The 14903-nt window shown below is 38.5% G+C and overlaps 1 protein-coding gene across 1 annotated transcript; it reads right to left on the bottom strand.

Moving 5' to 3' along the window:
- Positions 1 to 687: 687 nt before the first annotated feature.
- On the bottom strand, positions 688 to 11851 carry LOC115964189 (carbonic anhydrase 2-like). The gene is made up of 9 exons (XM_031083543.1): positions 11767 to 11851; positions 10988 to 11049; positions 9985 to 10116; positions 1979 to 2027; positions 1694 to 1810; positions 1518 to 1571; positions 1317 to 1402; positions 1048 to 1153; positions 688 to 897 (listed from the first exon to the last, which is right to left on the bottom strand). The coding sequence occupies exons 2-9, from the start codon at positions 11032 to 11034 to the stop codon at positions 733 to 735; spliced, it is 756 nt and encodes a 251-aa protein (XP_030939403.1). The 5' UTR covers positions 11035 to 11049; positions 11767 to 11851; the 3' UTR covers positions 688 to 732.
- Between the last annotated feature and the right edge of the window lie 3052 nt (positions 11852 to 14903).

The raw sequence follows: 14903 nt of genomic DNA, 5'->3' as shown, positions 1-14903 counted from the left end.
GGTGATTCTAAAAGATTTACAATGTCAATTACTCTACTAAGGATTAGCTTGATGACCTCTTTACCAAAAGGCCTTGCTTCCCCCATATTTCTTCGCTTATAGGCCAAACTCGTGTTCCTTCACTAATCATTCATTTGGGGGGATGTTGTTGAATCCTCCAATTTCCTCCAATTTTTATTTAAATGTTAAGAGTTAAGATGTAGGGGACTAGTTTCTCTGAAAAAGAAATTTTGGGAATTTGAAACTCCATAACCCCTTCGCTCTTCAAAGTTTTCTTCATGAATTTTAGGATGAGTTTTGTCTGTGTCACTTTAAAGGCAATGGCCTTTAATGATTTCTTTGCTAAAGAAAGAATTTGCATTCTCAAAATAGATACAACAACTTGAACCAGTTATGGGATTTGGACTTCTTATTTACTTTTTCTATGTAATTGTGGCTACCAATAAGTGAAGCACTCATCAAAGACTTTGTATTAGATACACTGGCATCAAATTGATTTTATTACACAATCTAAAATCTTAAGCATATGTAGGAAAGAACATAATTATTATTGCACAAGTTGGCACTCAAAGGGTAACAAAGATCAACTTGAAAAGCAAGCATACAAAGAGTTGCTCTGCTTTATTTAGCACATATTCACACTATTGTCCATAAAGGGAAATACAATAGTGCATATATGTGAAGTAAAGCAAGGAAAATAGTATCAAATTTTCTTGATACAATTAAGACTAATCATGTGGAGAAGAGATGGCGAAAGCGAGGCTCAAACTCCAAGAGCTCAAATTTTCCATGAACAAAATCATAGTAGCCACCCATCAACCTCAGCTTCTTGTTTGCCAACCCCATTTGAACATATGGATAAGTTTCTAAGTTACACAGTGATAACTTCACTGATTCCTGCATAACAACATATACTCACAATATATGATTATCTTCAAACATGTTTAGGTAAACCTTCTGTATAATTAAAGTCAATATTTCTTCTGTTCTTTTTCTCTCTTTTGAATCACGATTAGAGTTGAAACAACATGGTAAAATAGAGCTAACCTTTTCACAATGTTTACATTGAACCTCCAATGGCAAGTCACCAAACTCTGCTTGGACCTTGACCTTTGCAGGTAATCCTATTTTGACCCACTCATCTATGAAGTCACTGCACATCAATTGGATAGATGAGATATGTGAGTTAGAGTTCTAGCTTAACTTCATTGCCCTATTTATTTTAGACTCAATTGGTTGGTTGATTAAATTGAGTGATGTCAAAGAAAGTAATTTAATTTTGCTAGATATAAAACTGTATGTAGAAAGCCTCTTACAAAGGAGCAGAACTGTCCTCAGGATGAGTCATAAGCCTATTTATCCCACCACATCGACTGTGTCCAATGACCAGGATATTTTGTACCTATAGAATTTTATTTCTTGTAACACTCAGATATCCTAGTTACAAAATTGAAAAAAGAAACATGGAAAAATTGTATAAACAAAACAAGAAATTTTGGAGAACTAAATGAATTCACCTCAAGTTCTAAGACAGCATATTCAATGGCTGCACCAACTCCAGAGTATTTCAGCTATACAATATCAAATATATTAGCATTTTAAAAAGTTTGTAAAATATTTAATGTTAAATTGAACAAGAATTTGCATGTTGAATTTAACAAAATTGATTATTAGGAAGGATTAAATGGGAAACCTTGTCAAATGCAGGAACCATGTTAGCAATGTTGCGAACCATGAAGGCTTCTCCAGGTTGAAAGTCCAGGATATGAGAGGGACACACCCTAGAGTCTGAGCATGCAAATACCAAAAACTACACCAAAATTAAGAATTTTAATCATTCATAAATCATAGACATAAATTAAGTTTGTTTTTATTGTTTCTATTTTTATAATCACAAAAGAATTGCACATTAACTCTTTGATATCTTCTAACCAAGTTGGAAAAGTAGTAATGATAAGTAGTGATGTCTAGATGGTACCTTGGGCCACTGGTCTTCAGCAAGTTTCTCGTACAATTCAGGATGCTTACTGCAAAGAGCAAACCAAAGAAAATTATAAAAATTAAAAGAGTGGTTCAGTTAATAGGTGCCCTTAGGGCATCCATTAATGAACCATTTTAGAGAATTTTTTATAGGAAAAGTGAAAATGTAAATGATTTTTTAATAACTTTCGTAATTTACAATAAAAAGTTTTCTAAAATGGTTCATTAATAAATGCTTTTAGAGCATCTGTTAGTAATATCTGTAAAAGAGAAATAGTAAGTTTATAATGATGAGTCATACTAATTATAGCATTTCAAGAGTACAATTAATACGTACTCCTCTCACATAATGATGAGTCATATTAATTAAATTCATAGTAGAACTCACAATCCATGTGAGATGAGAGAATACTTTTTACTATTCTTTCAAAAAATACAATAATTTTCCATAAATTTCAACCTTTTGTAAATCAATAACAGCTTAAGGGGCATATAAGAGCATTCTCATCAAAGCTTTTAAAAATTTAAGGTTATGTTTGATAACAATTTTTATTTTCTATTTTCAAAAACTTGTTTTTGGGAATATAAATAAAAAACTGTAAGGACACGATTCCTTTGCGGCCCATTAACATTTTTGGGCTCACACACGAAAGATCCCTCACAATATGATTTGTAGAGAGTGGGCTTGAAAAGCTTGGGTTTGGTCGCGGGGCGATGTTCCGATCCTGATTTTGGAGGGATTCCTATAGGAAAAGGAGTTGGGCTTGAACATTTAAGCCCTAAGGCGTCGCACCCTACGGGATGGGACTCCTCGGAGTTGATCCGAGGACCATTGAGGCCTTATCCCGGTTACCCAACGACGGACTTTCTTCAGTGAGGTCCGGTGTTGTTGAGAGGTTCTCCCCCATGTAGTCTTTCTTTTTTGGAGGTGGGATGGGGCTCCCCTTAGATTTACTTACTTTCTTCTTTTATACTCGTCTGCGTTAATTGTCCTTCGTCCACGTGTAGGGTCAATCTTTACAAGACTGATATTTGTCCCATCAGTCTAATCCCAGAGTTGTTGGGGATGGTTGATAAGGCTGCAGAGTACGGCTCTGTCATGTGTTGGGTCTTATCTGGAAGGGTAGTAAGGATAACTTCCTCAAAATATTTTGGATCTCCTTACAAATTCGTCCCTATACCAGTTTTACCCCTTTATTCCGGTGGGATTCAGGATCTGCCGAGGACTGAACTGTCCTCGGCTGCCTCCCAAAATTGTTTTGTGCTCTGTATTGTAGAGCTTGGGCCACAGTTCTCCTCGGCTCGGGCCTTTGGACTCTCTAAGGGCAAATGGGCCTGGTCCATGAATTATTGGGCCCCACAATAGCCACTCAAAACCCTTCTATCCGACTTCCGGGTTGGGAAGGAGGGTTTTGGCAAACCCGGGCCCTTAATGTGGCTTATTTAGTTCAACCCCGCATTTATGTGAGCGGTTTTCCACCTGTCCAGGAAGTTAGCCGGTTTTCAAGGGATTCCGTTTAATCTGCTCGTGATCTACTCCTGCCGCTTGGCTGTCCCAGACGCGCCCTTAATGAATCCCCTTTATGAGGCTCATTTATGTCCGGCGGCTCATCTGATAAGGTGGGGAAATGGAACGGACGCCTCTTTTTTCTTCAGATTCTTTAGGAAACTAGAATGCATTTAATACCCTCCGTTTTGCCCTTCCTATAAGAAGGCAAGCAGGAGGCCATCACTTTCGTGCAGACCCCTTTCCTTCCTTCTGAGATCTGAAACTTGTAGCCTCCTTTAGCGTCTGCTTAGCCCGTTTGTTATACACCATATCAGTATACGCCTACCATAACGAATGATGAAGGAACCATGCCCCTCCTCAAAACACCATGTTCTGATAAAGCTTGAAATGGCTCGATCAGGGCAAGGATGGCGCAGACTTAAGATCTGTCCCGCCTCTCTTTCAGCCAAAATCCGAAGCAGGGGCTCGTCACGTCGAATTCTCGGCGTGACTGAGTCGAGAACACCCAATATCAGCACCACCCGGCTCCTCACGAGCGTACCTAACATGGCACCAGTGTGTTAGGAGTCAGGGCTGAGGCAGGGGCGAAGTGCTTCTGCTTCTCCCTCTCTTTGCTCACTGGTGCCCTCCTCCGCCTTCCTCTTATAGTCTTCCCAGCACCAGTTCCGCCCTGGTGCTGTCCTTCTCCCTCTTTTACTCCTCCCTTTGTCTCTTCATCTCTCCCCCCCTTCTTCTCCTCCTTCTCTTACTCATGTCCTCCATCTTCTTCATTCATCTCCTCCATCTTCTTCATTGATTTCTTCCTTACTATTTCCTTCTTCTTCATTTTTTTTTTTGAAGTGAGTTCCTCTCTTAGTATGAGCAACAATGAGCCAGAGATTGGAGAGACTTTGAAGACAAGTTTAAAAGGCGCTTGACCGTTTGCTTATTTGTACTGTGGATGTTAGTGCTGCTTCGGCAGCCCCTCTTTTGTATAGGCTTGTTGAAGCCCCTTTTTGTACATTGTAATGATTTTTCATATTAATAAAAGTTGTTTCTATTTCATTTTGCATGTTTTGTCTCTGTTTTATAAATTTGCAAGCGCCGCTCGGCACAATAATATAGCATCTAAATCAATGACGACTAAGACCAAAATACTTAATAATAAAAAGATGTTGCCATAACTTTAATGGAAGTGCTTGGCATAATAAGGCAGACCAATAAAAAGTAATACTTACCCCCTTGGCTTTGGTCCGAGGACCATGCAAGGCCTTGGTTATGTTCAGAACTCGTAATAATAATAATTTTTTGTACTTGGTTTCCCCATAGGCTTGAGTCCGAGGACCATACAAGGCCTTGGTTCTGCCCCAAAACTTGTAATAATAATAATTTTTTGTACTTGGTTTCCCCATAGGCTTGAGTCCGAGTACCATACAAGGCCTTGGTTTTGTCCAAAACTTGTAATAATAATAATTTTTTGTACTTGGTTTCCCCATAGGCTTGAGTCCGAGGACCATACAAGGTCTTGGTTCTGTCCAAAACTTGTAATAATAATAGTTTTTTGTACTTGGTTTCCCCATAGGCTTGAGTCCGAAGACCATACAAGGCCTTGGTTCTGTCCAAAACTCGTAATAATAACAATTTTTTGTACTTGGTTTCCCCATAGGCTTGAGTCCGAGGACCATACAAGGCCTTGGTTCTGTCCAAAACTTTATGCTCTCCCTTTTTTTTTGCACTTGTCTTTCCTCAGGTGTCTCATAAGCTGCCGAGCAGGAAGTTGTCCTCGGCAACGGTTATTCCTTGGTGTGGGCCATAGTCCGTGAGCTTCCATGCAGAATGGGCCTGGGCCGCGAATTTACCAGGCCCACAGATTTAGAGGCATTTCCGTAGTCTTTGGTCACGCGGTACTTTTTGGCGTCCCAGTGTTCGAGGTGCGCCTTCTCGAGGATCTTCAAATCCTACGGCTGAGGATGAAGTTGGAAATTGAGCCAAGTCTGCTTCGTCCGTAGCGTTCCTTGGAAACTTGCACGAATCAAATGCCACCGGTTAACTTCTGGGTATAAATAGGATAGGGGATCACTTCACTTGCACATGAACTCTCCTGCTCCCCTCAGAACCATATTTCTTCCATATCCGCGATCTCTCTTTCTAGTGCCACTGCCTTAAAGCAAGATGTTTGAGGCGTGGATGGGGGTGAAAGGTCTCCGCGTGCTTCAGAGGCACCGAATCCTCAAGGGGATACGGTATGGACAAGGATGGCACAGATTCGAGCCAGTCCTCCGTTTTGACAGGAGGAAAATGGGGTTCCTCCCTCTTTTAGTCAAAATCCGAAGCAGGCTCTGGTCATGCCAGATTTTTGGTATGTCCGAAGAAGGAATTTCCGCCATCAGCGCCGTCTGCCTTGTAGCAGGCAAATTTTTGCGGGGGCTTCCCAACTTCCGGCTCCCTGCACCTTTTCTGTAGATGGTGTTAGCCTGAGGTCAGGTTCTTTGGCTGCCTGAGTTATGGGCATGTAGAAGCGTCGAGGAATAGTTTCCTTAGACAACATCTTGGAACAGTAGCCAATCTCTCCTCTGAGCTATCTCCTCGGCATCATCTTCACTCTTTTGTACTTTTCTTTTGCTTACGCAGTTAACTCTAATGTAAGCTTGTTTCAGCTTTTATTGTACACTGTACTGTTCTTTTGTCTTAATAAAAGATGTGTTTATTTCTTTATACATACTTTTTTTTTGCAACAACCACTTTGGGTCGGAATATTAAGTCTAAGCCTGCCTTTAACAGTATTCTGGGCAGAAGAACACTTTAACACAAACCCTTATTAGTTTAAACTCGCAAATATTATCAAGTATAACAATGGTAATCCTCAATAGATTAAATTCATGGAACTAACCGAGATAGCTGTTGAGCGCTGCGCGATGCACGCTAGACCAATTCCCGAGAACGATAAACTCTAAACAATTCGTCTGAGATGATAGTCGAGTAGCGAAGGACTTTGTGCTTTCGGGTAATATGCTGTACCGTAGCGCATCATTCCCTTTGGTACGGGGGATCCGAGGGTAGACCGGGGAACCCGTGCAATTAAGGGATTGACCCAACTGTTAACGAGGAGTTCTCTTCGGATGGATCTTGAGGTTTACGTGCCATAGTACTTGGTTTCCCCATAGGCTTGAGTCCGTGGACCATGCAAGGCCTTGGTTCTGTCCAAAACTTATGATCTTTTTATGTACTTGGTTTCCCCATAGGCTTGAGTCCGAGGACCATGCAAGGCCTTGGTTCTGTCCAAAACTTATGATCTTTTTATGTACTTGGTTTCCCCATAGGCTTGAGTCCGAGGACCATGCAAAGCCTTGGTTCTGTCCAAAACTTATGAGATTGTCTTTTTTGTACTTGGTTTCCCCATAGGCTTGAGTCCGAGGACCATGCAAGGCCTTGTTCTGTCCAAAACTTATGATCTTTTTATGTACTTGGTTTCCCCATAGGCTTGAGTCCGAGGACCATGCAAGGCCTTGGTTCTGTCCAAAACTTATGAGAAAGTCTTGGTTCTGTCCCCTTTATGTATCCCCATAGGCTTGAGTCCGAGGACCATGCAAGGCCTTGGTTCTGTCCTATGAGATTTTCTTTTTGTACTTGGTTTCCCCATAGGCTTGAGTCCGAGGACCATGTAAGGCCTTGGTTCTGTCCAAAACTTATGATCTTTTTATGTACTTGGTTTCCCCATAGGCTTGAGTCCGAGGACCATGCAAGGCCTTGGTTCTGTCCAAAACTTATAAGATTTTCTTTTTTGTACTTGGTTTCCCCATAGGCTTGAGTCCGAGGACCATGCAAGGCCTTGGTTCTGTCCAAAACTTATGATCTTTTTATGTACTTGGTTTCCCCATAGGCTTGAGTCCGAGGACCATGCAAGGCCTTGGTTCTGTCCAAAACTTATAAGATTTTCTTTTTTGTACTTGGTTTCCCCATAGGCTTGAGTCCGAGGACCATGCAAGGCCTTAGTTCTGTCCAAAACTTATGATCTTTTTATGTACTTGGTTTCCCCATAGGCTTGAATCCGAGGACCATGCAAGGCCTTGGTTCTGTCCAAAACTTATAAGATTTTCTTTTTTACTTGATTTATTCTTTTTTTTCGACCATAAGCCCCTACACCAGGGCGGGGAAAGTTAGCTCGAGGCTGGAAGCCCCTAGAGATGCCCGCGCCCTTAGTACTGCGAGGCGTAGCCCCTAGCAGAAGTTTTCGTCGGAGCGACAACCATATGTCGCCGGAGACGGAGGAGATCCCAGAAATTTCTGCCTGCCAATGAGTTGATTCCACCGCCACCTGCGCCAACGCGCAAGCTTTCCCACAGACGGCGCCAATTGTAAGGACACGATTCCTTTGCGGCCCATTAACATTTTTGGGCTCACACACGAAAGATCCCTCACAATATGATTTGTAGAGAGTGGGCTTGAAAAGCTTGGGTTTGGTCGCGGGGCGATGTTCCGATCCTGATTTTGGAGGGATTCCTATAGGAAAAGGAGTTGGGCTTGAACATTTAAGCCCTAAGGCGTCGCACCCTATGGGATGGGACTCCTCGGAGTTGATCCGAGGACCATTGAGGTCTTATCCCGATTACCCAACGACGGACTTTCTTCAGTGAGGTCCGGTGTTGTTGAGAGGTTCTCCCCCATGTAGTCTTTCTTTTTTGGAGGTGGGATGGGGCTCCCCTTAGATTTACTTACTTTCTTCTTTTATACTCATCTGCGTTAATTGTCCTTCGTCCACGTGTAGGGTCAATCTTTACAAGACTGATATTTGTCCCATCAGTCTAATCCCAGAGTTGTTGGGGATGGTTGATAAGGCTGCAGAGTACGGCTCTGTCATGTGTTGGGTCTTATCTGGAAGGGTAGTAAGGATAACTTCCCCAAGATATTTTGGATCTCCTTACAAATTCGTCCCTATACCAGTTTTACCCCTTTATTCTGGTGGGATTCAGGATCTGCCGAGGACTGAACTGTCCTCGACTGCTCCCAAAATTGTTTTGTGCTCTGTATTGTAGAGCTTGGGCCACAGTTCTCCTCGGCTCGGGCCTTTGGACTCTCTAAGGGCAAATGGGCCTGGTCCATGAATTATTGGGCCCCACAAAAACAATTTTCTTTTATTTTTGAAATCAAAAATATGTTTAGTTAGCTAAAATTAAAAAGATAGTTTTTTGAAGAAAAAAATATAAAATACTAAAATATGTTATTACTAGGATTTGAACTCTAATACTAATTCATTAAATGAGACAGATTCATTAAATTAAATGCTTTCTTTTCATTAACTTTTGAAAACTAGAAATTGAAAACAACTTTTTGTATGTTTTCAGTTTCCTTCACAAATTGAGTTTTGAAAACAGTTTTTGTTTTCTATCTATTTTGGGTTGCCAAACAAGTTTTTTAGTCTCAAAAATAGAAAATTGTCTTTAAAAACAAAAAATAAGAAGAAAAAACAGTTACCAAACATATCCTTAACTTTATCATCTCAAAACCTACTTTATCTATTTTAACATTCCATTTTAAAATACACTCAATATCCAAGGTTCTATTTTTCATAACACTTCATTTAAATAAACTTTCTTTATTATTTCTTTATTCTTTATTTATTTATTTATTTTTCAATTCTTGTTCTCTCATCTTTCTCCATCTCCTTCCCCATCTCTTTCTCCTCTCCACCCACACCTACTACATCTCTTCTCTGCCACCCACCCACTGCCACCAACCACCACCACCAGTTAAAAAAATATCAAACAAGAACTCACAACCCACTACTAGCCGCCACCACCACCAGAAAAAAGAAAAAGAAAACCCCACAAAACCCATCACCACCACACCCACAACCAAAACCAAAGCCAACAAAGCCCATCACCACCACATCCACAACCAAAACCAAACCAACAAAACCATCACCACCACACCCACAACTAGCCACAAAACTCATCACAACAACACCCACAACCGGCCACAAAACCCATTACTACCACACCCACAATCGGCCATAAAGTCCATTACCATCACAAAAGAGAGAAAAAAATTGAAAGAAAAAAAATAATAAAAGAAATAGAGAGAGGTATTTTCGGCCATAGCTTAAAAAAATTTAAATAATAATAAAAAATAAAAAATAAATAAAAAGAAAGGAAGAGGAAGTAGGCAAGACTTGGAGAATAAGAGATGAGAAGCTAGAGAAAAAAATAGAAAGAGAAAATATTTTTTAAAGAGAAGTGGAGAGAGAAAGGAATAAAATAAATTTTTTTGTATAAGATTGGAGTTACAGTGAGATGTTATCTTTGACGTCTCACTGTAGCTCAATTGCTATTTTTTAAGTTTAACATCTTTGTTGTAGCTTCTCTTTTGATGTTTTAGTTGCTAAAATAGCATTATAGTATTTATATCATCTTTGATGAGAATGCTCTAAGTGCAAGAGAATTCATATATATAATAAAGGTATCATATGCTTGTATTTTGAAAGTACTTTTCTAGTGGCATAACAAGTCGTATCATACTCAAATTTGTTGATCTTGAAGTGTTGAAACCCTTCTATAATCCTTTTAACTGGGTCAAATTCATTGAGATCTGTCTCTTGCAATCCGGTTATCAACTTCTCAATTTGTGCAACCGCCACATCATCCTTGTTACAGCAGCCAAGTAATAGAGTTTAGTCAACAATCTCATGGATTGTTAGGTATGGTTAGAAAGCATAACGCTAATTGTTGCCTCTAATTAGTAGCAATCTTTTCATTTCAAAAATACATATGGAATTGTAAACATGCCAAAGTTCTGAGTCAACAAATAATAATGTCCTGTGAATGCTTTTTCCACATGACGGAACTTGTTATGCATAGATTTTCTTTGTTGTTTTAAATGTCGTGTTTGTTGAGACAATGACAAAGGTTGTATTTCTATTGTTATCCCTTGACCCGAAACAAAATTATCACACTATAAAGGGATGATATTTCTACACTAAAAAACAATTATTTACACATCATCACATGAGAGGAGGTAAAAAGGAAAAAATTAACATTTTCCAATGTTAAAATATCATTTCTCCATCTCAAATAATAAATATCAAAAGCCTTAATGATTTTCTAAAAGGAAAATATCAACAATTTTATTACAAAAAACTTTAAAATAATATAATAATAAAAGTAATCGGTGCTACATAAACAATATAATAAATAAAATTTTAATTACTTTTCTATTTTATATTTAAAAGTTAACTCGTCAATTGGTAAGATATATGATCAAGGTCATATTTGTAGTAGTTATAGAATCACTTTTTTTTAAACATTTTTTTTTTTTGGGGTGTGGTGTTAGAAGAAGTTTAGGTTTATATTTTAATTTCTTACACCAACATTTCATATCGCCTAGTGGAAAGGTTTTTTTTTTTTTTTTTTTTTGGAGACTACACCTAGTGGAAAGGTTAGTAATGCTATCTAAACCCCTTTAAAAATTTCTTATATTTACACCTATATGACAAACCAAGGGTTTCTGAACAAGTGGTAAAACCTGAGAAACTTCTTCAATCCTTCAATGGCTTCCTCCAATGACCCCATAGGTAAAACTTCTTTCTGCAATTTAAGGAAATGTAAATTATAAACTGAAGCATATACAGAATTAATCGTATTGTAAATAATAATAATAAAAAAAAAGCTTCATTTTTCTGAAAAAAAATCATGAAATTGGCAGTATATACTTAATAGTTGATTGTTTCTAAAGAAGAAAGTTGTTCTCTGAAATTCAAAATTATATTTAACAAAAAAGAAAAAAGGAACCACGAGATATACTTGTGTCCAAAAAAAATAATAATAATAATAAAATAAGAAACTTTATAGTAGAGCTCCATGCATTAGAAATTTGGAAAATTTTATAAGAAGAAAAGAAAATTATCTAAAATGGAAATCAAAGTTAAAAGTCCTATGAAATGTAACCTACAATAATTGGGAACAAAAAATGAATTTGTTTGAAAAATATAAGTTAAACTTGGAAAATTTTATGAGAAGAAGTAAAATATAATGACAAAGTAACCTAGCCAGAATAATTAGGACCAAATTAAGTACGATGCTGTTTGAAAACATAAGTTCCACGCACTGGAAACTCGTAAAAATCAATAAGAAATGAAGGAAAATCTCTAAAATGGCAATCAAGCTTAAAACAATTATAAAATTCTAATGGAAATATAACCTAGAATAATTAGGAGCAAGGTATATATACATATATGATCTTGTTTGAAAAACAAAGACGATGAAGCACATATTAGTATTCAGAAAATATAAGAATTAACAGACCGAATTCTAAGGATTTCACTTTGAAATTTTGAAGAACTTGCTGCCTAATGTAAACCAATTAAGTACACTTGCACACATATCTTGCACTGAGTGAAGGTCTCTATTTATAAGCCAAGTCTCTATGCTTATCTTCATATCAGAAACGTTTTTCACAGACCACATTTGATTGTCTCGTCAACATAAAAGTCAATGGAAAAAAATAATTTTCTTAATTTCACATGGTAAAACAAACACGTCTCTATATGTGTCCTTGTTTTAATACTATATCTTAGCTATGAAACCATGTTCCCATTGGACATGTCCTATTGTCTCCTATCTTCTTTTTTGCATTAATAATATGTAATGTTTTCCTTCTCCTTGATGAAAATGAAATTAATCAATGTTTCCAAGTTAAAAATGACATATGAATAACATTTTTTAGGTCATAAAGTTGCTCTTTTTATTACACTTATAAAAACCTTATAAATTAATTGATACTTCTTCATAAAAGAAATACTTCAAAGATTAGAAGGAAAATGATTCAAGTTACGAGGTTAACAACATAATATCACCATTAAAAAAAAAACATGTTACATCAATCATTTGCAATAAATTAGAGGATAAAGATGAGTATGTTTGAGGTTGCCAACTAGTACATTAGCAAAATCTCCAAATAGTTATAATTAAATTTGCTATTACTTTTGTTTTTTTCAATAAAGTTAGAGGAGTAAGTACTGTTTTTTTGTTCAGAAACAAAAATGTCTACTTCAGTTATGTATGAGGGGTGAACATATGATTAGCGTGCAAAAGATTATCTTCTCAATTTTTTCTAAGTCTTGGGAATCTAAAGTTTGAAATATTAAGGTAAAAAAATAGTTTTTTATTCGTTAGGTAGGAGCATCAATTCATGTGATTTTCATGCTTTCTAGGTAACCTCCCAGTCAAGAGGTAGGTGGTCTAAGTTTTAATGGACAGCCCATCCTGATAAGGTAAGCTCGGTTGTGGCGGCTGAAAGTAATTTACACGTAAAGTCTTTGCTGGGTAATCCGGAAAGTTTGAGAAATGATATGTCTATAACATTTTTACAACAAATCCTAAGTGGCAAGTTGTTACCGGTTGTTATTGTTGGGGCAAAAAAGTAATCTTAACGTTAGTTTGAAATTTGAACCAATAACAACTAACCACCTGTGATTTGTTGTAAAAAAGTTGTAGACGTAATATCTCTCGGAAAGTTTTGAAAGGATGTTGCAGTTGATTGATAGTGAACTTGGATTGGCTGTAGACCTTGTGGCCCCACCATGTGTGGATCTCTCTGAGGTGGTAATTAATGCAGAGTCAAATCCCCCCAAGAAGCTTCCCATGTACGAAGGTGCCATGACTAGATCATCTATAAGCCTTCCTTTGGATGGTGATATTGGGCCCCAGTAGGAAAATGGGCCAAGCCACACCTTTGCTTTCTCAGCTGGTTGCACGAGGTCTCCACTCTAGGACATATCTAATGTAAGTGGGCCTAAAAGTAAGTCTAAAGCTACAACCCAAGGTAAGTGGACTAGAATTGATAAGCAGCCCACTACTAACCCCTTTGATGAGAATATGTGTAATTTAAGCAAGGTGAGGCCTGCACCTGAAGACCTAGAGCCCCAAGTAAAAAAACACAGAGCATCCCTCCCACATGGCCCTAACGTATCTGTTTCTCCATTGGCATTGGTTGTTGCCCAGCCACGCCGGTCACCATGAATTGCCTGAGCTGGAACTATCGCGGGCTTGGGAACCAGTGGCGAGTTCAAGAGCTTTCTGAGTTAGTGAGAGCAAAAGGTCCTAACCTGGTTTTTCTAATGGAAACCAAAAAGAAAAATCAGTACATGGAGAAGATTTGATGCCGTTTGAAGTTTGATATCATGTTCCTAGTTCCTAGAAGAAATCTTAGTAGCGATCTTGCCCTGTTTTGGATGAATGATCAAGACCTTCATATTCACACCTTCTCCCTTCACCACATTGATGCAGTGGTAAATCCAAGGATTGATGACGCCTGGCAGTTTACGAGGTTTTACAAAGCTCTGGAGACAGTCAATCGAGAAGATTTTTGGTCCCTACTTCGCCACCTCATCTCTCATTTTGTCTTACCTTAGGTCTGTATTGGTGATTTTAACGAAATCATAAGGCTAGAGCAAAAGTTTGGGGGTACTTTAAGATCGAATAAGCAAATGCAAGTCTTTAGAGATTGTCTTGATTTTTATGGCTTTAAGGACATTGGGTTTACTGGGCTGCCATTCACCTGGTGTACTAATAGGTTTGATGGTCCCCTAGTATGGGTCAAGTTAGACAGAGTTGTTGCCTCGGTGGATTGGATGCTCAAGTTTCCTTCTGTTAGCTTACACCACCTATCCAGTTTTTCTTCAGACCATAAGCTTATTTGGCTCTACTCTGATGATGTGCATTGTCGGTTCTATCGCCCTCAAAGGCCTTTCCACTTCGAAGTGATGTGGATTAAGGATGAGAGGTGTGAAGGGGTGGTCTATGCCACTTGGGACTTGTGTCTCGTAGGTGACCCTATAAGGCAAGTTCTGCAGAAGGTTAGTAATTGTCAAACTCATCTGAAATCGTGGAATAAGAATGTGTTTGGCAATATTAAAGTATCTCTAACTCGTAAAAGAAAGTTGTTGGCTAAGGCAGAATCTAAAGCTATTTCAGGACAGGGCATTAGTCAGGTCAAAGTCCTCAAGGAGGAAATTAATAAATTGATGGATTTAGAAGAGTGCATGTGGAACCAGAAAGCTAAAACAGACTAGCTCAGACATGGCAATCAGAACTCAAAATATTTCCATTGCCGTGCCACTAAAAGGAATAAGAAAAATTTCATCTCTGGTCTTGAAGACAACCATGGTCTCTAGGTTGAGGATGAGAATAGAGTTGGTGAGTTGCTTAATGGTTTCTACCATTCTTTATTCTCCTCGTCTTGCCCTACCGAGTTTGATGAAGTTCTTGAAGGTGTGGAGCCTCGAGTTACCCAGGATATGAATGCAGTCTTGCTTAACCCATTTGATGCCTCAAAAGTCCATGTGGCTCTTGGGCAAATGAAAGCCAATACAGCCCCTAGCCAGAATGGGCTTCCCCCCCCCCCCCCCAGTTCTATAAGCAGTATTGGTCAAAAATCGGCT

Source organism: Quercus lobata, chromosome 10 (assembly GCF_001633185.2).
Source record: "Quercus lobata isolate SW786 chromosome 10, ValleyOak3.0 Primary Assembly, whole genome shotgun sequence".
In the NCBI taxonomy this organism is placed as follows: domain Eukaryota; kingdom Viridiplantae; phylum Streptophyta; class Magnoliopsida; order Fagales; family Fagaceae; genus Quercus; species Quercus lobata.
This window is presented reverse-complemented; position numbering and strand designations above follow the sequence as displayed.